Source organism: Hyposmocoma kahamanoa, unplaced genomic scaffold, assembly GCF_003589595.1.
Source record: "Hyposmocoma kahamanoa isolate Upper Pololo Valley unplaced genomic scaffold, ASM358959v1 94, whole genome shotgun sequence".
Classification (NCBI taxonomy): Eukaryota; Metazoa; Arthropoda; class Insecta; order Lepidoptera; family Cosmopterigidae; genus Hyposmocoma; species Hyposmocoma kahamanoa.
In genome coordinates, this window is record NW_020654878.1 from 2,769,340 (window position 1) to 2,793,173 (window position 23,834).

Consider the following 23,834-nt stretch of genomic DNA (forward strand, 5'->3'; position numbering starts at 1 on the left):
TAAAGCTTATACCCCTGCAATATGGTTGCCTCTTGTTTGGAGAACTAAATTAATAACTCCTATCCGTCGTCGTTCAGCAATTAATCGCTAGATGGCAACACATTGATTGAAATTTCTAAATAGGTATTGATGATATTTATTTATTTATTTATTTATTTATTTATTTATTTATTTATTTATTTATTTATTTATTTATTTATTTATTTATTTATTTATTTATAACTTTACATCTACCCTTACAGCTATGCATAGCCAATGTGATAGAGTACAACTCAAGTGACTTATATACTACTAACTAAGAAAAATGTAATATGTATACAGGAAGATTTTTTAAACACTATCCAAAATTTCATATTATGATCTGCAATGAAAATAATTATATACGTATTTTTTCTTTTAGTATCATTCAGTACTAAAATATTGAGATAAGGCATTACAAAATTATCCAAAAAAATCCTGACGTAAATGGTCACCGCGCATTGCGCTTCCGCCCCCCGCCCCGCCATTTGATTGATAACAAATAATAACATCCATAAGTTGCAAATTTTTCCTTCATACTTTAACGGGCTTAGGACTGTCAGATCGCAAAAGGCATTATTGTACCTACCTAAATTTCATAGTGATAAGGTAGTTTAGGTTACTCGTTAACGTTTAAATTAGCTAGGTAGTAGGTAGGTTTAAATTACTCAGAAGGCAATTTTACAAAGTAGGTAGGTAGGCAGCACCTTTTGCAATAAGGCGTGTTTAAAAAATTTGAATCAACTTAGAATGTACAATAATTAAAATCAATGAAATTCAACTTGCCTACAATAAAACAAAAAAAAAAGATTAAAATCCTAATAACTAAGTGTATTTTAGCAATTGTTCAAAATGCAAACCATTTCTCTCTAAACAGAGTCTAGCACGTTTCTGCACATTGTCTAGGCTTCGTCTAGGCTTTGGGCCTCTTCCACATACACACGTCTTTTAATTTCACCCCACAAAAAAAAGTCACATGGAGTCAGGTCCGGTGAGCGCGCTGGCCACGGGACGGGGCCTCCGCGGCCGATCCAGCGGTCGCCGTGCTCAGCGCCGAGGTATTCGCGCACCGCGGCGGCGTAGTGAGGCGGGGCACCGTCTTGTTGGAAATAAAAGTCGCGCAGGTGCACGAGGGGCACCTCGTCCACAAAGTCCGTGATCACCGTACGCAACATATCCAGATACGTGCCACCGGTCAAGCGTCCCTCGATAAAATACGGCCCAAGTACTTTATTGCCTACGATACCGGCCCACACGTTGGCACTAAAACGCACTTGATGATAGGTTTCCCTTATCATGTGTGGGTTTCGGAATGACCACCAGTGTTCGTTGTGCTGATTGTATAATCCGACACGCGTAAACAAAGCCTCATCGGTCCACATTATAACGGCCGTCGGGTGCGCAATTAGCCACTCGCAGAAGGCTCAGCGGGGCGCAGCATCTGCATCACTTAATGCTTGCACCTTTTGGAAGTGGTAAGGGTGCAACCCTGCGGTGTTGAGCAGCTTCCAGACGGCGTACTGGCTGACCTCGAAGCGTCTCGCTTGCATCTCGAGTACTTGCACGAGGGTTTCTTTCGAAAAAATCGAAGATTTCTTCCTCGATCTCTACTGGCAGTCTTTGCCTTCCACGCCCTTGTGCATGTGAAGGAGAAGTGAACTGGCCATGATCTAACAGCCTTTGATTGGCAGCGAGAATCGTGGCACGGTTCGGTATCGAAGGATTCACTACACCTTGGTTGCGAAGGCGAGGGAGGCTTTCCGCTTCGTACAGTCTTTGAGCTCCGTTCAAACTTTCGCCACTTAATAAATAACATCGCACCATTTCATAATATTCGCGGTTTGAGTACATCGCGGGGGCTGCGCTATGTATCGCAATTCGCACGAGATAACACGCTTTCGCCGGGCGGAAATGCGCGGGCGACTGCGTGACCTTTGTGCGTGACTTGTCGCCGCTCCCGGTACCCCTCCGCCCTCCCCCGCAACTAGCCCTTCCCGTCTCCGCGCCGCGCGCGCAGGTGTGTTCATTGATGTTGCCGCCTTGCGTACTAGAGAAATTTACGCTAGAAATGGTTACCACGCTTTATTGATTATTGGATCGGGAAAATTATTTTATTGTGAAAATATGACCTACATATTTTATTTCAGAAATGGGTTCTATTAACGATACCTAATGCCCAAAAAAAATTTGGATAGTGATAAAAAAATCTTCCTGTATATACATGTAGGTGCTAACCATAAATTCTATAAATTATCCTATATTTACAAATTATATAATATTTGAACATAACAAACAATAAAAAGAGTCATTCTTGTGAATTCACACAGTGTACATGAAAACAAATCAATTCTGTCCGCCACCTCGTTTAAAATTCGTAACGCTCGTGTGAATGGGGCCTTTTGGTTAAGATTAGTCCGAGAGCATGGCACTGCCAATAACTGCGGTTTTCGTCGCCTTCCCACGTAGTCATTGGGTACGCACAAAGACACCCTTTCGAGTATACTAGGATTAAAAATTCTACCTCTAATTATTTTAAAAATCATCAGTGCCAGTGAACAGTCTCGACGTACTTCCAGTCTGTTATACCCAACCATACCAAGAATAAATAGGCTAGGATATCTAAGCGGATAGGCAGGATAAATCCCGTACAACCTCATATATAAATATCTTGTGAATTTGTTTTGTATTCGCTCTAACATAAGATTATATTTAATTTCACTTGGAGCCCAGATGAGTGCATTACATTCAAGTTGGCTTCGAACTAAAGCATTGTACAAAGCTTTTATTGTTTGTGTATTTGTAAAATTATGAACCATACGAAGAACGAACCCCAAATTTCTAAACGCTTTTTTACAAATAGTAATTATGTGGCCCTGGAACTTTAACTCAGACGTAAACCGAACCCCTAAGTCTTTAACTTAATTTACCCGCTGTAATGTTGCAGAGTTTATTTTATAATCGTAACTAACGGGAATATGTTTACGAGTATACGAAATCGTAACGCATTTCGACGTATTAAACTGTAATTTATTTTGCTCACTCCATGAAACTACGTTATTAATATCGTTTTGTAATAATGCACAGTCCGCTGCACTACCGATCGGAAGAAAAATTTTTAGGTCATCTGCAAATAATAAGCATTTTGAATTTCGAATGACCCTCGGCAGGTCATTAACCATTATTACAAACTGGAGAGGACCCAGATTACTGCCCTGGCTTACCCCTGACCTCACAAAATAAGGTTCGGACTGGTGCCCACCATACTCAACGTACTGCTGTCTGTCATTCATGTAACTCGCAAAAAAATGCAATAGATGAGGCGTAAATCCAATGCCAGCTAACTTCCTAAGCAAGATATCATTGTCTACGACATCAAACGCTTTTCGGAAATCAAAATATGCGGCATCTACTTGGCCTCCACTGTCAATTGCTGGTATGAGTTCGGTCATATAGTTCATGAGATTGCTGGTGGTGCTCATACCTGGCCGAAATCCATGTTGCGCCTCAGATAATTGTGAACTAACCTGTTGTAAAATACAGTACTGCAAGGCCGATTCGAACACCTTGGCAGGAGTCGATAAAACTGCTACTGGACGATATCCGTCTACTCTATCTCCAGAGCCCCCCTTCGGAACTGGAATCACCCGAGTTATTTTCCAAATTTCCGGAAAAAGTGTTGATTTTAAACACATGTTATAAATGTGTGCAAGTGGCTCTGCCAGCACAAACCTGCAGTCCCTAAATACAAATGCCGGGATGCCGTCAGGACCAGCTGATCTCTTCGGCTTAAGTTTAGCGAGCGCCCTCAGAACGTCACTCGATGTCAGCTGTTGCACATGCACTCGCGCCGACACATTCGAACCCCCCGCCTGAGCTACAGCAGCGGCAACATTTAGTTGTGCTCGGTCCGCACCGTACACCGAATGATAATATTTTGCAAACTCATTAACACTTTGTTCCCCCGTTAAAACCATCCCATCTTTCAATATTTTTCTTGAACCGTCATGATTCAGTTTTTTAGATTTTACATAGTTCCAAAAGGATCTGGGGTCCTCTGTTAAGTGGGTTTGCACCCTGTCCCTGTACTGCTCATAGGCATGTTTAATCATAACTTTTACTCTTGCCCTGCACTGAGCGAACGTCTCGTAATCTGTCTGTAGCTTACTAGCTTTATATCGCTTGTGAAGCATAGCTTTATATTTTATTTCACTAATCAAGATAGAATTGTACCACTGCGGGTAAACATACCGTGTTTGCCGACCAATTTGAATGTTTTTTAACGGAACACAGTTATCAAAAATTTCTCTAAGACTATTATAAAAAAAATTCAAAATAGATTCCACATTACTTAGATTATATAATTGCCCCCAGTCTATATCGCTAATCGACGAATATAATAATGGGTAGTTACCTTTATTAAAGTTCCACTGTGGCTTTGTGGGACGAGAAACCGGCTCGACATGGGTACGCGGAGCGCCAGCATCACGACCCGACACTAGCACTGATATTTCAAGTGGGGGATGGTACCCGTCCACCAGCGGCACCAGCGACTCGGAGGCTGCCCTCACTTCAACACTTAATCTTTCACCAACCGAACATAAAACCAAATCCAACTGACGATTGTTACAATTGGCTACATTGTTACACTGCGTGAATTCACAATATGTTAAAAAACATTCAAAATAGTTCCGAATATTAACATTACACGAATACAAGTTAAAATCACCCATTACTATGATATTATTATACTTAGTACACAACTGTTCTATTATTCTAAAAAGTATCATATATTCCTCGTCTTCACTTCGCGGCGGAATGTAAACAATACATGATAAAAACAAAAAACGCTCGCGCAGGTATATTGCAGCACACGCGAGTTCAAACTTTCGTTCATTCAAAGTGACGTCAACCGGTATTGGCACATTTCGCAGTTCAAAACGCGGTGTGGCCACGAAACACGCGCCGCCTTGTTTTCGTCCGTCCGCTCGATCGCAACGTAAGATCTGGTACCCCACCGGTGCTAATTCTGCGTCCATTATAGATTCATAACAACCGGTTTCAGTAACTGCGAATAAGTCCGCACTTGAAGACGACAGACTCGTACAAAACTCTTCTAATTTTGTCCTAAGACCTCTTACGTTCTGATAAAAAATTTCAATTGGTTTTCTAATATTACTTCGGTTTGTCGTACGGTTTTCGAAACCACTGCCACTCACTGAATTCGACATTTAGTGGCCACTCTTCCGGATTGCACAATTTTTGATACTCGCTCTCTGGTACTCCTATCATAAATGAAGAATAATCTCTTTCGGTTTTGGGATTCAATTTTTCAATTTTAACTGTAATATCTTTCCCACACACCTTTTTTACGTGACTTTCTAAATTTTGAATGGTGGTATCTTTTTTTAAACGCCAAACATGTAGAAATTTATTTTTTTCTATACCCTGAATTTCCATGCCCGTACTTCCACCTTTGTGTACTTCATTTCTTACGTATCTATTTTTCTTCATCTTAACTTCAGTCCAATCATTTCCATTACCTTTTTCTTTGTCTTTATTTTCATTGGTATCATTTGTATTTGAAGATGGGTTCTTATAATGTACTCTTCCTTCACTGGTTACATCCCGTGTATTCCGAACTTCCTCCACTGGCCGAACCACTGGTTTTGTGGCCCCACCTTGATGCGCAGAAATAACTACCTCCTTTTGATTTTGTGACAGTACTTTCGCGTATGATATTTGTGGTGTGTTATCAGCCCACTTAACGTTCTTCTTTTTCATGTCACGTAACGACTCTTCCAGTTCTACATTCTTTAATTTAAGAACTTGTACCTGGTGTTTCAACAATTTTATTTCCTCCGATTCGTGTTCTACCCTCATGCACTTTTTTAATTCAGTTAATTCATGTTCTGTATTCTGGAATCGATCCTGTAGTTGCTCATACGCTCTAGTTTGATTATCTAGACGATCCATGATTTCGGCCCGAAATAACTGCATTTCTTGTAACAATGTACTCATATCGTTGTCGTTCGTCTTAGGCGACTCCGTCGTTTTGTGACGACTACCGCGTACATTGTTGACAAAGTTATTAGGCGTAAATGTTTTGTTCATTACGCTGCCTCTCACTGGTGTATTATTGTCATTCCTTTTTGGGTTAGTGCACACACATTCAGGACATACCCATTTGTTCTTTGATTCTTCTGTAAAGGTTTCAAATACTTCCGGTGTTATTGCCAGACAGTTCAGGTGATACAATTTCTTGCACTTGTCATTACCACACTTCATAAACGATATATCATATATCGCGGCATCACAAGCATTACATTTAGTCCCCATTTAACCGGGGAACTAAATCTTTAACACTCAATAACTATTTAAAAATGAATTTATTTTATCCGCTCAACGTTAACGCGTCTATTCGATTCGGTAGCGCACTACCCTCTGATATTGAACTTTCAACTATGTGCCATCAGGGTAAAGTTATAATATTGTATAATTATAGGGTGAAATTATAATAACAATCCAGTGCTGATAGTTGTAAAGGTATTTAACTGGGTGACGAAATACTTAGATTTCTCATAGATGGCGCTACGGCTAAAAACTCGCCGAAAAACCAAATACATGACAACAAGTACATAGCAAAATTCGTGAGGTCCACTGGTTCGTTCCGTGGCTTAGTTGGTATAGCGTCTGCCACGGTATGTTAGAAGACGTCGCATCGGCTCGAATGAAGTGAAGGATTTTTTTCTGAGTGTTCGAACTTTGTATTATGACAAAAAAAGTATTATAACAAACTAGTGTAGTAATTTCACACAAAAAATAATTGAATATCAATTGAATAAAAAAAATTAAAATCCAAAATTTATTTCTTTTTAAATTTCAAACTGCGGCCAGTCAATATCAAGATTTTGTGGTGTTTCAAATTAAGTATGTGTGAGTTTTGGCGACATCGATTCTCATAGTAATCGAGGCTTATGGCGCTTCCATTGTTTTTTTTCTTCCGTGCAGCGAACACTTTCGCAGCGCCCTCTATACTTCGCTTTCTCCTAGACTCCCTAGATACAGTCTCTATTCCTTCCTATTATTTTATCAAATCTCTGTAGCTTTTCCACTGTTTTCTCCCTGTCGGTTTTTTTTATAATTCATGAAAGAGTGGAACAAATGCAGCGCGCCCTGATAACGGTACTCTTAGGTAACAGTCTAAGATAGCAGTCTGCAGTCGAATGGAAAGTTTCATAAAGGCTGCTAATAAATGATTTTTTAATTTTTTTTTGTTTTATATTATCAAGTGACGGGACGAACAAGTCGTGCGCCTGATAATAAGCTGCCTGTTCGTAACGGTTGCAGTGCCACTCAGAGCTTTTAATTGCAAAGAACTGAGGGGCACTGCCACTGCGCCCGTCACCCTGAGACATAAGTTTACAAGTCCCATGTGCCTCTAATTTCAACAGCACCTTTACCTTTTTAAACCGGTAAGCAGTAATGCTAACATTACTGCTTGGCGGCAGAAATAGGTAAGGTGGCAGTATTTCCCTGGACGAACTCTTTGACAAAAAGCCATACTGGTACTATAGAGATCCTCAGATCTTTGCGACATAAAGCTCAGAGTGCACTGAACCTGTTATGGACAGACGTGTTTACCGCCAGGTTCACGACGCACAATACAATTTGCTTTTGTATATTTACTACGTATAATATAAAAATACAAAATTTTGATACAGGCGTGTCAGAACTTTGTTAAGTGGAATCTGGAGTGGGTATGGGCGGAGGGCGGAAGTGGGGAGGGCGTGGACGCAGAGCTGGCGGAACTGGAAGGGGAGACTCTGGTGCAGCTGTTGCAGCAGTCTGACGTGGTGCTTCACAACGAGATGACGCTATACCAGTCAGTATATAGTGTTTTTTATTAATCCACTTTGCAGACAGATACGGTCTTACTTATAGTATGCCTTTTTTTTAAAAATGGAGTAAAATGACAGTTCAAAGCGTAAAAGTGTTGCCCGCTTGCGAGCAGCCAATGATTGCAGTCGATAAATATTCTATCGACAATCGACTGAATGTTGGTAACGCTTTTGGAATAAATAGCCGAACTTGTTTCATTTGAATCATCCACGACCTATTTATTATTCATCCAATTATTAAGCATAAGTTCATTTATAATGTTAATTTTTGTGAGTTCATACATACAATACACTGTATTTAGAACTATGTTCATGAAAAATACAAAGAGGAGACATATCGATGCCTTACACTGTTTCAGGAGATTGCAAAACTTTCTATTTATTTTAAATTTTTTATCAAGAGTGTTAATTTGGATGCTTTACTTTTAGAATAAGTTAAAACCAGTATTTGATTATGAAGGAAATATGATGTGAAATCCGCATGCAAAATTGTATACACAATCCGTTTTTTGCATTTCAGTAACTTTGTACTCTAAGATACGAGTTTGAGAAAGTAAAGCTACGATATTTTAAAATTTTTCATTTTAATTCAATATTTCTTGTTAATTAAAATGTATATGATTAAAAATTTATCTCGATACTAGTAGGCCAACTGTCAAAATAAAAATAAAGAAGGTAATAACATAGTAATCATTAGAACGTTCCAACATTGACAATGCAATCATTTTTGGCAAAATGTTATCTTCTATCACAATCTATATATAAAACTATCGACAACAACTACATAACTATTTAAAATTTATAAATTGTTATAATTTTTCTAAGTTTGAAAAGTACTTTTTATTGAAAACTCATATTACAAAATTTGTTTAGATTTTTAAAAGTTAATAATAATAATAATAATATTTATTTCATTCATATACACATACAGCAAAATTAAAAACAATGGGTATGTTACATAAAAAAAAACTTATTTCACTGATTCTAAGTAGGTGCTAATTATATAAAATGTTTAAACTCCCGAATCCCAAACTAAGCAAAAGCTTGCATTTTGGGATTAATTGTTCCTCCACTCACTGGCAATCATTAAAGAAAGAAAGAAAGAAAGAAAAACGTTTATTCATTAAATTGAGTCACTATACGCACTTAAATCTAATACTTAACACTAAAACAACAAATGGCTGCGTGATTTTAAATTAGCAAGTGTGTATAGTGGCGCAAAAGAAGAAAAGGATACGACTCAGCAATATGTCTCTGTATTTATCTCGGGCGAGACAGACGCTGATTTTCAGTCGTTCCTGTTTCAGCGTCGGCTGAGACCTAAGGAACATGCTCTGTGTATCCTGTGCTTTATGCCACACTACACATTTACAATACACGTGTGATACATGTATACATAAAAAACTACAAGTAAATATACATAAATATAAATAAGTTAGAAGACAAGAGTTAGGAACATCAGAGCATACGCTGGTTTTCTATCAATAGATTTTTCATACTTTTTCTAAATGCGAATTTTCATTAGGTAAATACAGTGGAACTAAGAGGTAAAAATCAACATTATGAAAAAGACAATTGCTATAGTATGTAATTATAAAAACTACGACAATAATAAAATTTAAAAAACGGCTAATAATGTTCGAAATAATAAACGGAGAACTTTAAAAGGCTCCCCTGTAAACTTGGTAATTTCGACTTACGATACTTTACGTAGGAGGTGTCGTAATATTTTTTGACTGTGACTTTATTTATATTTGCAGCTTTGTGGTACGGTGGCTGAACAAACAACGCGAGAGATTAGACACAAGTGATCTTAACGAAGCCGAGAAGAAAACGCATTGGGAATCGCTTGTCGCTGCTGTCTTTTCACATGTCAGGTAGGTATTGTCTTGTCTGTTGTAAACAAGAGTATATATATTATTGTTATTAAAACCTCACGTCTGGCACGGTACGCTAGAAGAGGTCGGTTCGAATCCGGCCGGATCGAAGGAATTTTTTCTGAGTGTTCGCTCTTTGTATTAATAATTATAACAAACTAGTGGAGTAATTTAGTATACTTCCTTTTCTTTCCAGGTTTCCGATGATGTGTCCAAACCAGCTCGCGAAACTATTGCTTTGCCCGTTGACACAGGAACACAAAGATTTCTTCATGGAACGAATGGCGATTGCTATGAGCTATCAATCAGGTACTTCTTACTTTTAATATTTTAAAAATTACTTAATTACTTAATATTATACTTAATATTTAATTATAACTGCCTCCGTGGCCGAACGGTTACCATGCCGGACTGCCACGCAGAGGTCCCAGGTTCGATTCCCGGGCAGGGAGAAATTTTTGTATGGCCTACATTTATTTCTCTCGTGAGTTTGGGTGTAATTTGTGGTTGTCTATGTGTGTGTCCATAGCACCCGCGACACAGGGTCTCCCTAGTGCGGGGCTATGTTGAGTGTGAGCGTTATTATTATTATTATTATTTTAAAAATTAAACGGAATGTACTAAAGGTAGTACAGTCTGTATTTTTAAAGATGGAGTAAAATGACAGTTCATTGCCCAAAAGTGTTGCCCTCGTGCAAGCAACTAGTGATTGCAGTGGATAAATATTCTATCAACTATCGACTGAATAATGGTCGCGCTTATGTAATAAATAGTAGAACTTGTGTCATTTGAATCATCCTCGGCCCATTATTCGTCCAACTGCTGAACACAGGTTCATTTTAAGTGTCAATATTTATAAGTTCATACGAACTATGTCAATTAAAAATGCAAATAAGAAACATATTTTAAAGTAATTTAATTCAATGTAGATAATCGAATTCGCCTGTTCTTGTTAAAATGTATATGAATAAAAGTCGATTTTGATACTAGTAGGCCAACTGTCAAAATAAGACTGAAGAAGGCACTTGTGCAATTGGTAATCATTAGGACGTCGTAACACTCACAATTCCGGCAATTTGGCTAAATTTTACTTTCTTTCACAATATATCGATAAAACTGTCGACAATATCTACATGGCTACAGAAAACTCGCAATCCTGCAAATGTTATTTTACTCCGTCTTCAAACAAGACAGACTGTAGTTAGGCTCAATTTACGTTGCGGAATGGAAGCTAATCTTTGTAACACCAAGAACACCAAGAAGAATTCCTTTGATCGGACAACCAGCGTCTGTTGCTACACCGGGGCCACCGCTCTTACTTACTGACTACAGATAGAGTCAGCATATCCGCCGCCCACTAACCAAAACGCGGCTAAGTGACAAATGGTCATGTATTCGTTTTAAATAGCAAAAGACAGCATTCAGAAAATTCCCTTTTAAAACAAGTAAAATTAGTTAACGTGTTGGACTTATCGGTAATTATATTATTTTTAATTAAGCGACACGCCTGTTCGTACCAGTTGCAGTGCCACGGAGAGCCGTCAAGCCGTCACCCTGAGACATAAGTTGTCAAGTCCCATGTTTCTAGAGTTGGGTCATTGAAAAAATCATGTTTTTCAGAAAAAATCCTGTTTTCCATATTTGACGTTGACACCTTTCAAAAGTTGAAGTTACTGAACGGAAACTATGGAGCCACTAAAACGGTTTTTTTCGCTGTTGTGAAATCATGCTAAGAGTCGTATTCCAGAACTCTACTCAATGCTCAAGTCAGGACTTGAGTATGATTTAAAGCACTAGAAATCATACTCAAGTCGTTGCCATTAGGGTCGTATTGCCAGTGCTTGAAATCATACTCAAGTCCTGACTTGAGCATTGAGTAGAGTTCTGGAATACGACCCTTAATCTCATTTTTCTTTATGTGGTTTTTATATATACAAATGTATTTAATCTACACATATATCATAAACTCTCTATAATGTGTTCAAAAACCGCAAATTACGACCAGCATAACGGTAAACTGTTTTGTTGGAACAAATTTCTTATCTGTGAAAATGTTATGATTGCTTCATAATAACATCTTTGACGTTATTGTTACATTCCAATTTCGAACATCTCTGAAAAACAAAACAATTTGATTGGACCTCGAATCTAATATCAGTCGAGATGAAGTTTTATTCGAAATGAAATGTCAATAACAAACAATTTTGACAATTTCGCACGTTACTTGATATCGAACGATATGATAGTTGGGGCAGATTCTAGTTTGTCTATGAATTAAAAATAAAAACTACGATTGTGTGACATGCGTGAGAAAAGTTTTTATTTGCCGCCATTTCGCCAGTCGTAACATGCGGTTCCCGAAACACATCACAGAGAGCTTATAATATGTGTGTAGATAAAGCAGTGTTATGTAATTGTACAATAATTAGGCGTTAAAACACTCGTCACATAAACTACTATTGTAATTCACGCTAAATAAAACTTCAAAAGATATTACTATACGTAGAACATAATATGAGCCTTCGACATTTTTCTTTTACAATTTTTCGGTATTTTTTCCGGAAAATTTTCGGAAAATTACGCAACAGTAGTGTGCCGGCAATTTTACTAAAAGCGTCAACAAAGTGTTAAATCTCGTTCGCAGGTCAATTCGAACGCGTAGCTGAAATCCAAAAGACGGAAGCAGGACGAATGCTGTTCACACCGCGACTGTACACGGAAGACACGTGGGGTTCGGTACTGGCCGTGGACAACTTCCACTCGCTACCGTGTTACCACACGAGGACGTTCATTTTCTCGACTCGCAGCTCTTTGGCGGACTCAGCGTCGCAAGACAGGCACTCGGAATGGACTATTGATTTGTACCCAAAAGGAGTTTGGTTTAGAAAAAGTTTACTTATTGTTTGGGCTGGTACTTATGATGTAAGTAAAATCACACACCGGACACTCCATACAACATTAGAAACTTATTTACCTACTACTACTACGTACAGCAAGGCGCTGCCTGCACACACGGAAATGCACTGCGTCAATTTATTAGAAGTAGAAATTGAACGGAAGATAAAAGGGAAAGGCTGTAACAAAAATAACACAATAATATAAAAGCTTATAAAGTTCCTTACCTCTTAAGTTTGACGGTCTCCGTGGTCGAGTGGCTTACACACCGGTTTTCATGGTGTCGACATCTCAGGTCCCGGGTTCGATCCCCGGCCGGGTCAGTGTAGAAACTAACTTTTCTATATTGTCTCGGGACACCCAGAGGTGTTTGTGGCACCGTCACCGTAATGATTCGGCAGAATAGTTTTCAATCAAATTAAATGACACTTCGTCTCTATTTCTGGTTATATACTCGACGCATTCAGATGATGGACGGAGAACGAGAATACAGGCCATATCTTACGATCAAAGTATAGGCGTTGAGTTGCAAACATCAGCCCGTTACACCATACCATACTGCATATTAGATGCATTCTTTTCTGTCCAGGTACCAGAAGTAGTATTACGCACTGTGCGGATATCGATCACCTGCCAGAACTGCCCGGAGTCCACCGTCAACCAGTACGGCGAGTGCGAACAGCCAGAACCTGACGTCAGAGTTAAGGTCAGACGAAGTCAAATAATCTTTATTTCATACGTAAGCTATTACACTTGCAATCGTTTTTTTTCTTTTATTTTTATAATATCAATTGACGGGATGAACAAGTCGTGCGCCTGACGGTAAGTTACACGCCTGTCCGTAACAGTTGCACTGCCACACAGAGCTTTAAATCGCAAAGATCTGAGGGGCACTGCCATTGCACCCGTCGCCCTGAGACATAACAACAACATCAACAAGTTGACAAGTCTCATGTGCCTGTAAATCACCACCACCCTTACCCTTCAATACCGGAACACGGTAATGCTAACATTATTGCTTGGTGGTAGAAAAAGGTAAGGTGGCTGTACTTCCCTGGACGAACTCTTTCACAAGGAGCTCTACTGCCACTTGACATCGTCATATAGATTAAACTCTGTTGTTCATTCGTAAGGCCGATTCCCCTGAGAAGAATGAGCAAGAAACTTTAGGGGTAGGTCTTTGTATATAAACATTCGCACACATTTACCATTTACAATATTTATTTCAAATATCATATACATCGAAACCTGCTATAACTAAACGGGTCAACCACAGATTTTTGTCGTCCAAGTCCAAGTCGTTGAAGCTGTATAATTTAAATTTAAACCTTTGGTATAAAGTTTTTGTTTCACTATAGTTTTAAATTTCGTGAATGGCAAACATTGACTTACAAATAAATGGACGACGGGTCTAATACAAAAACCACGAAAAAAATGTCCCAAGTCAACCTATTTAAACGTAGTGACATGTCAAGGAATACGAAAAAGCTAAAACGTTGAATTTAAATTGTAATGTCATCGCAGTACTGTCTAATTTTGCTTGCATCGCTGTCAGTCGAACAAACGAAGACTAAAGCGTGAATGACGCTCTGTATACGATTTTAACGCCCCATAAGTTCGGACACTTTTTAGCGCGGACCCGACGTCCATATAATTGTAAGTCAATGATGGCAAAATTTGAATATTATCAACTGGAATCTTATTATAGAAGCGTGTACATTGTCCCATAATTGAATGTGTGATTTTGTGAAGACGATTGTCAACAACAGCCAGTTTGTTTTGTTTCTCGTATTAATGTTACGTCGGTTACTATTTTTCATAAAAAAATTACTATTCTTCTTAACATAAATTCATTTTCATAAATGTACTGTGACGCTAGTGTAAGAATGTTAGTCTCTTTAAACTTATCTGTCAAAGACATTCGGGGACACAGATTGTAAATTGCTTTAACCGCACGTTTTTGCCGGACAAAGATTCTATTAATATCGGCGGCATTACCACAAAGCAAAATGTATGTTGTCAAAATGTGAAAGTAGCTGAAGTAGATTTTCAAATGTTGTTTAACAATTTACTACTAAACTAATATGGGGACTAGACGTAGGCTGGAATTTCGCTGTTATGTTGTAGATATTTCAAAGATATGCAAGACAATATTTGGCTACAGACCGAGTCCCTAGCTCAGTTGGTAAGAGCGGAAGCGCCGGTGTCGCTACAGACGCTGGTTCTAGTCCACTCAAATGGAAGGAGTTTTTCTTTGTTCGATCTTTGGATCAATAATTATAAAGTCTCATGTGCCTGTGGTACAGATTACTTAATAGTAACAGATACATCACTCACATACAAAATCGAAAAGACCTACGCTATAATACTACTACGAGGAAAAAGAAACCTAAGCACCCGCTCCGAGAGGTGAAAATGACGTTACCCGCTGTGTGCAGTCGTGCGGAACCGAATGCTGAGGTTGTATAAGGATTGTAATGTATATGAAAGACTTGTTTGAGCGCTTGCACTGTCGGCGGTACACTCAGCGGTAGGCACTTATCGCGTAACCTCGAGCAAGTGTCGGAGCCCTTCTTGTAGTTTCACCATCACCCACACTTGCTGGCCGAAACAGTTATGGTGGCAGTACTTTCCTGGACTAACTTTCACAATGACCTCTACTGCTACTTACTTTAAATAACTGCTTTATGTAATTATAATTAATTATATGGTAGTGGAACGTAGATTAACAAATATTTAAAGTTTATTTCGTTACAGATTGGTATTCTGGTGTGGGGTGTGCAAAAGGGTGTGGAACATGTATCATCAGTCGTTGAAAGAGTGCATCGGTTTTCCTCACAGAATCGGTGAGTTTACCTACACCCCATTTTTCAACAACAACGATATCATGAACTAATTTTTATATCCCACTACGTACGGGTCTGTAGTCTATACAGGGCGTCACGTCTGTGAGACACGGAGGGCAAGTAATTTCAATATTGTAAATAGGGTATTTTGCTTCATAGAAATATTATTTTATCTTTAAAAGTAAGTAACACAGCGTTCAAAGAATTTTAAAAAGTTGCTTACCTCATCTGGGAATCTATGCGACTCCTAAGTTGTCGAGTGGCTTGCACATCGATTGTCATGGTGTCGCCATCTCTGAGGTCCCGGGTTCGATCTCCGGCCGGGTCAGTATACAATACTAAGTTTTCTACATTGTCTCGGGTCTGGATGTTTGTGATACCGTCGTTGTTTCCGATTTCCATAACACAAGTCCTTTAGCTATTTAGCCAAACTAAGTTGCTAAAGGACTCGGGGCAACGTATGTGATATTGTCTAATATTTATGTATTTATTATGTCGGAACGTTTTATTTATCTTTAGACGACTGTCGCTTCTAGCCTGTTCCCACACGTCGACTGTTTGTCGTGACTGTGTCGTGCATTTTTTATCGTTGAACGATTGTCGTCTCTAGCTGTTCCCACTTGGACCGTGACGACAATTTATCGGTTCACGGCAGCCACCTTGTTTCATGACGTCGTTTGCGAGACAGAATCGTTTGATGCATTGATGAAAACTTCCGGTGATATATTAGCCATCGCCATTTTAAATGTCCACCTTGCGCATGAGTCTGACTATTACTACGAAGCGGTAACTTATCACAAATTCGATTTGTTTTTCGAAATAACGTTTGTTAAAATTTTCATTACACGAATTATAATAAAACCGTTGTTCTTTCAGGATATGTTGTATGTTTATCGCAAAGACACGATTAAGTTCGGTTAGGTTAAGATAGTTTTAAAACATTTTCCTCTCAAAATTACTTTCGAGGTTATGAAAATCCGGGCAAATTTTTCTGGAAAATGTACGAAATGAAAGTTTTTGTGGAAATTTTTCTGAGAAAAAAAAACAAAAAAAATGTTTCTGGAAAATGTAATTTCGGACAACTAATAAGTACCCCTTACGAAGCGACACGAGGGCACGGGGGACGAGAGGGGAGAGTAGGGAGCGGAACACGTGGAGACAACGATAAATAAAACGCGACGACAATAGTAGATAGAAAGAAACAATAGAAAGAAACTCCACATTTTATAATAAAATTAAACTATTACTAAACCAAAAATGCTATTACTCAATTAATGAATATTTTGAAGATGACTCCCATAAATGATATTGCTATCGTTATGTAACTATTTACTTGTATTTAAATTTATTGTATTGAATTAATTGTATTGAAATTGTATTGAAATTGTATTAATAAAGTTATATGTAGATCATAAGAATTACCATATTTGTTATACCCTTACTGGGTGCATGTAACATTTTGAATGTAACGTGTATATGCAAATAAATAAATTAAATTAAATTAAATTAGATGCGATTGTTTATCGTCACATTTTTATCGTGACGTTTTATTTATCGTTAGACGACTGTCGTTCTAGCTCTTCTTGTTGTCGTCTTGACAGTCTGTCGTCGTAACGTCGATAAGTGGTGAACGACAGTTAATCGTGTTGTACGATATGTAATCAATTTCATTTAAATATGTGACGTGCAGTTTAAAGTTACGGTACTTTAAACTGCACGACTATCAGTGGTCACGATAAATGTGATAAAAAAAATTCTGAATTTTTAACCGACTTCAAAAAAATAAGGTGGAGGTTCTCAAAAAAAGCCTCAGTATTGGTCCCATTTAATTTGAAGAAAATATTCCACCTCTAAGGGTGGCAAACTAGGGGAAAATCCGGTTTCGGCACTTGCCGGTAACCGAATTCAATAAAACTTGGCTAATAAATGTAATTCCACAAACTTTTGAGGTCGTTTGTTTAGTACTTTGTACTAAGATTATTAGATGGCGATCGAAAGGGTTAATTTCTTTTAAGTATAAGTGCGCCCTAGATTGGCAAAACAAACACAGGTTTGAGTCCTGACACATCTAGTCATTGCCGATCTGTATAGACACCACAGACCAAATCATAGACACCGCGTGCGCGAACGCGCAATACTCTTGTCCAGTATGTTATCGACCTCTCCGACGTAAAGTATCGTATGTCGAAATTGCCAGGTTTACAGAGGAGCGTTTTAAATATTCTGAATTCACTGAAATAAGCACAACACGTGACTTTAGCATTTCTCAGTTTTATTCGACAAAGCTTGCTCACATAGAGTATTATAAAATCCTAGATATCGGTTAGAGGATGTATTAGATGATCACTCTATTTGAGTAACGAGCTTTGCCGAATAAAACGGAGAACTTTAAAACGCTTCCCTGTAAACTTGGCAATTTCGACGTACGATACTTTAAGTCTGAGGGGTCGTTATGATGGTTGAAGCAAAACTTCCTACTTTATGCATTTGGCGCTTGTTATGTATCCAGTTATGCACATAATACACATACCTAAAACGTCAGGTCAATGAACTTGCATTCGCGCACCCCGGAACGCGCGCCCCGTGCATTGCAACGTGACCGATGCAAAACTCATCATTTTAATTATAATTATCAAGACACTTTTAGACATAACGTACCCAATATTAGACATAACTGGTTGAAGACTGTACCACCTCAGTCAACCGTGACCCTGGGACCTGTAAAAGGTCCGAAACGTCGGTTTGTTTGAAAAAACAAATATACGCGATTTAAATCCGGAAAAATAGTTTCATTTCCTAACGTACCTAACTTCGGACGTTCTCAAAATTATTTAGTTTATGTTTAAGAAATACCTTTGTCGAAATTTACTATAGTTTATTCATCATATTTTCTGTCTTTACTTAATCTCCACTGCGGCCACCCTATATAATTGGCGCAGTCTTGGAGTTGTAGAGTCAGTAGTAGTTGATTCATCTTAATCTCGCTGCTGTTTTTCGTATCGAATGGAAAAATCTACAATTACGTGAAGAGGATCCCTGTATTGTGATGTAATATTTATGTTTATTGCTTACTGATATTAATATTAATATTTTTTAAGTTTCTCATTTGTTGACATTGATTGATTCCTATACCTATATAACTATATACCTAGATAACTGCCTCCGTGGCCGAACGGTTACCATACCGAACTGCCACGCAGAGGTCCCCGGGTTCGATTCCCGTGCCGGGAGAAATATTTGTATGGCCTACATTTATTTCTCTCGTGAGTTTGGGTGTAATTTGTGGTTGTCTATGTGTGTGTCCATGGCACCCGCGACACAGGGTTTCCCTAGTGCGGGGCTATGTTGAGTGTGTGCGTTATTATTATTATTATTCCGCATGACAGTCGAAAGTGTCGAGTCAATCATTTTGGACAAAATACATAGTAAAATTGAGAATGTACACTTATTAGTATAATTTGGCGTGAAAATATGATTCTTAAAAATGTTACAAAGTAAAAAAATAAAAACTTACTTTTACTTCGAAATTTTACAAGAAAACTGCCGTATCCAATAGGTACTTTACATACACTAATGTTTTTTTTATATCAATTGAACTAAATTTAACACTTATAGTATACGATGTACATTTTTCAAATGGCTTTAGGATTGTTTAAAAAAAAAAAATTCTGAAACAAAGCCAAAGTGTCCCGACCGCTCGACCCAAGCAAAATGAACCGTGTTAGTACATGGCAACTTTGAATTCGAGCAGAGGTAGTATCGAGTCGAAGGGTCGTATGCTAGAACTCTACTCAATGCTCAAGTCAGGACTTGAGTATGAATCAAAGCTCTAGAAATCATACTCAAAACCTTGCCATTTAGGGTCATATTTCCAGTTCTTGAAATCATACTCAAGTCTGCTCAAATCCTGACTTGAGCATTGAGTACAGTTCTGGAATACGACCCTAAGTGAATGTATAATTATTACAATTTTTAAACGACAACTGAAATTGAACTCTTTCACAGAGTACTGAACATCGACGGCGCTTTGGACTTCGACGAGCTGAACACGCCGTTGTACACTCCGGCGTCGTCGTCGTGCACCAGTTCCGGCCAGCTGCGCGCTCGATCTCCGTCGCCAGCAGCGGCTGCTGCACCAGCCAAGAACAACGGGTTCGTATTATGCGTCGAGTATATAACCAGAAATAGAGACGAAATAAAGGCCATACATTTCTGGTAAGTCATCAGTGATACATCACTTATGAATATCAACTCTCGTTTACACTGAAATATAGGTAGCGCCAACAACTGACCTGTGCGTACGTCTCCGTATATTCCAAAAAATTCTGTATTAATTGTAACAAAGATAATATTTCTAACAATGGCGTGCTGTTCCATTCAGTGATGTGGAAAAAACAGCAAAACATCTAATTACAAAACAAACGGAATCAAATTTCATCGGTAATTAAATATTAAATATGTAATTTTGCAATTTTCGTCCATTATAGCAAAGCTTAAGTTAACTGGTCGATTTGAAGTGAAACAATTGACGACGCCCATTGACGACACCTGTCAATTGTTTCGCATTCGGGCTGGCCAATCGGAGCGCAGTTGTCGCAGTAATGATTTTGCAGAATAGTTTTCAAATAAATGAAATGACATCTTGTCTCTATTTCCGGTTATATACTCGATGGTATTATGAATCTATAGTAGCACTAGAGCTCCTTGGATAGAGTTCGTCCAGGGAAGTACTGCCACCTTACCTGTTTCTGTCCCCTAGCATTACTGTAAGCATTTGCTGTGTTCCGGTTTTGAAGGGTAAGCTTATGATATCAGCTGACGGAATGAACAAGTCGTGGGTCTGGCGGTAATATAGCAATTGCAGTGCCACTCAGAGCTTTAATTTGCAAAGATCTGAGGGGCACTGCCACTGCGCCCGTCACCCTGAGACATAAGTTGACAAGTCCCACGTGCCTGTAATTTCACCAGCACGCTTACCCTTCAAAACCGGAACACAGTAATGCTGACATTACTGCTTGGCAGCAGAAATAGATAATGTGGCAGTACTTCCCACGACGAACTCTTTCACAAGGAGCTCTACTGCTACTAATTGATCCACAAAAATTACAAATTAATATTAACTGCCTCCGTGGTCGAACGGTTACCATGCCGGACTGCCACGCAGAGGTCCCAGGTTCGATTCCCGGGCCGGGAGAAATGTTTGTGTGGCTTACATTTATTTCTCTCGTGAGTTTGGGTGTAATTTGTGGTTGTCTATGTGTGTGTCCATGGCACCCGCGACACAGGGTTTCCCTAGTGCGGGGCTATGTTGAATGTGTGCGTTATTTATTTATTTATTTATTTATTTAAAATGTCATTCGCAGACGATGTCCGAAGTGCACAGACAGCTGCGATGCTCCAGAGCCTCGTCATTTATTAGGACCTAATCGAGACCAACTTCGGGTAAGTTACACAAATTACTAGTATAATACTCACATCATCTTTCTAGCCGTTTTCAACTATGTCGGTGTAGGCCGTCTTCAGTTTCTGTCATTCTCGGTTCTGTGCCACCTGTATCAGATTCAACCCCGCCACTTTCTTTGTCATCCTTGCAACGCATCTGCGGTGTCTCTCTAGAGCGTTTTTCGCCCCGAGGTCGCCATTCGAGAACCGCTTTACATCAGGAGCCGTGCTTTCGAGGAACGTGTCCCGCCCGATTTAAGATTCGTTACGCGTTTGGTGATATCTGCGACACTGCTTTCCTTTCTGAGACACATATTTGTTTTCCGGTCTTTGAGAGTAATTCCCACCTCGCATCTATAACGGTAATAGTATCTATGTAATATCGTCTAACATTGTTGTTTTAGCCGAGTAACGATCCTACATTCTTCTCCATTCACCTTTGTATATTACTTTTCGATGCGTAGCGAGCTAAGCTTGCGAAAAGGTAGAGAAAACTCAAAAGTAAAAAAAATAAAATGCAAATTTTATTTAAAAAATCTCCTTTTTTTTAGTGTCATAACTGTTTTATAATATCAAGTGATGGGATGAACAAGTCGTGCGCCTCATGGCAAGTTATACGCCTGTCCATAACAATTGCAGTGCCACTCAGAGCTTTAAATCGCAAAGATCCGAGGGGCACTGCCACTGCGCCCGTCACCCAGAGACATAAGTTGACAAGCCCCATGTGCCAAATCACCAGCACCCTTCAAAACCGGAACACAGTAATGTTAAGCGTTACTGTTTTGCGGCAGAAATAGTTAAGGATACTAAGGGCAGTACTTCCCTGGACGATCTCTTTCACAAGGAACTCTACTGCTACTAAACTACTCGCAATGGTCCGACCCGATGTCACGAGGACCATCCATTTCCGAGTATCATAATTAATTAGTCTTTCTGAATGTAGTTGGCGCTTTTCACCATCTACCCTATTTTGCAAAAATATCTAATCATCCGAAGTGATAATATAGCGAAAAGAGAATAAGTACATTACGAGAACAATTTCGTTATTCAAACTAAGGCCTAATGTAAACCGTTAATGGAAACTTGTAAAAAGTTGCCAGTTGCGTCAACTAAAGTTGCTCCATCTGCGGAGCGCCTTATTTAGTAGACGGCAGCATAGTGTTGATCCCACTTATTTATTTCATTTAGCCTGGTCAAAGGCTCTATTTTTACACCTTCCGTATTACCTTTGATATTAAATTGATTTTTGTTTCAGATACAAGTTGTGATTATACCACTAACAGACTACAGTCACGTGGGTGCTCCGGATGGCACGCACGTATGACCGCCACCACTCCGCAATGTTCATGCGGAGAACGGTGAACGCTCCGTCCAAACGGGGAACAACGGAGCGACACAGTTGGAATAGAGTTAATAGACTTATACCTTGTGTTATTAGCACTAAGGTAGTGCAGGGGCTGACGCCAACAGAGTATAAGAATTTGTATGAATAATTCCTTAAAAAAAATGTTAATGGAACGGTAAATTAATAAAAATTGTGAGTACAATTAGGAGAATAGATAATCATATTGAAATTTATAGAATGTAAATGGGGCTTTGGGATTGGTCGTCCGCACGAATAAGGCTCAATTTTTCTTTGAAACCATGGCACTTTTCGTGAATTGTGTAACGTACAAATTATACTCCTTCTTTAGCATTACTCAGAACCATGGATCAATAATTCCAGAGGACTGTCAATCTCCGTTCAACAGATCGTAACTTCGAAAAAGGTCAACATTCCGTCTTATATATATATTTAATATTAGATAACATTACATACGTTGCTCTGATCCCAAAGTAAGTAGCTAAGGCACCTGTGTTATGGAAATCGGAAGCAACGACGGTACCACAAACACCCAGGACCAGAGACAATATAGAGAAATTAGTTTCTACGCTGACCCGGCCGGGGATCGAATCCGGGACCTCAGAGATGGCGACACCATGAAAACCGGTGTGTCACGCGACCACGGAGGCCCTTATAAAAGGCTCATTGAAACCCGGCGCCACAATCAATTATGGCTGTGGCTTATCCAGAATGAAGTCCTTTTGCGTACGCTACAACGTCAGTTTTGTCTTATTTTATGTTGTTTTTATTTTATTTTTTATTTTGTTTATTAATTCTTTTTATTTTGTTTTGCTTGTCTGTGTTATAATTTTTTTTGTATCTATGTGTTGTGGCGTTGCAATCAGTGGCGGATTTGCCCTAAGGATTTGTCCAGTAGGCCCGGGGCTAGGGCGGCCAGATTTTGGGAGCGTACCTAAATATTCTAAAGGCTCACGTATGCAGGTTCATTCTGGCGGGCCGCACTGCACCGCATCGTATGACAGTAATCTTCCTAAATCACTTTCGTACATTTTATGTATAAAATATAGATATGTTAAATATCTATAATGTAATGTATAATCACTACGTCTGTCTGTCTGATCGCGATAAACTCAAAAACTACTTAACGGATGCTGGTACTGACCGAATCCGCCACTGGTTGCAATAAATGTCTATTATATTCTATTCTATTCAATAGCCTGGTAGTGGTTTATATTATGTAAATGGGCGTGGATATTAATTAATTCCTCTTTAATATAAAATAAGAAGTTTCCTTTCCTTGTAATATTATTAAAATATCGATCCTGAGCTGAAATTATTTTCTGAACTTTGACAAATATGTGTGTCAATAGATGGCATTGCGTTACAAACTAATTTATTAATTAACGTTTCCTTATATGAGTAGATGGCGCTAATCTTAAACAAAATAAAAGAATAGCCGACACTATCCATAGAAATCCGTGCAATAAGCGCCATCTAGTTGATATGTTTGTTA

At 38.8% G+C, this 23,834-nt stretch overlaps 1 protein-coding gene across 1 annotated transcript in view; it reads left to right on the forward strand.

Moving 5' to 3' along the window:
- Positions 1-23,613, forward strand: part of LOC113237846 (BTB/POZ domain-containing protein 17) — a 33,398-nt gene extending 9,785 nt beyond the window's left edge. The window contains exons 6-14 of the mRNA XM_026474539.1: positions 7,740-7,900; positions 9,677-9,793; positions 9,990-10,102; positions 12,438-12,715; positions 13,278-13,394; positions 15,446-15,534; positions 19,540-19,686; positions 20,898-20,976; positions 22,232-23,613. Coding sequence (XP_026330324.1) covers positions 7,740-7,900; positions 9,677-9,793; positions 9,990-10,102; positions 12,438-12,715; positions 13,278-13,394; positions 15,446-15,534; positions 19,540-19,686; positions 20,898-20,976; positions 22,232-22,300 — 1,170 coding nt within the window. The 3' untranslated portion in view covers positions 22,301-23,613. The remainder of the gene's footprint in view (positions 1-7,739; positions 7,901-9,676; positions 9,794-9,989; positions 10,103-12,437; positions 12,716-13,277; positions 13,395-15,445; positions 15,535-19,539; positions 19,687-20,897; positions 20,977-22,231) is intronic.
- Positions 23,614-23,834: the final 221 nt, after the last annotated feature.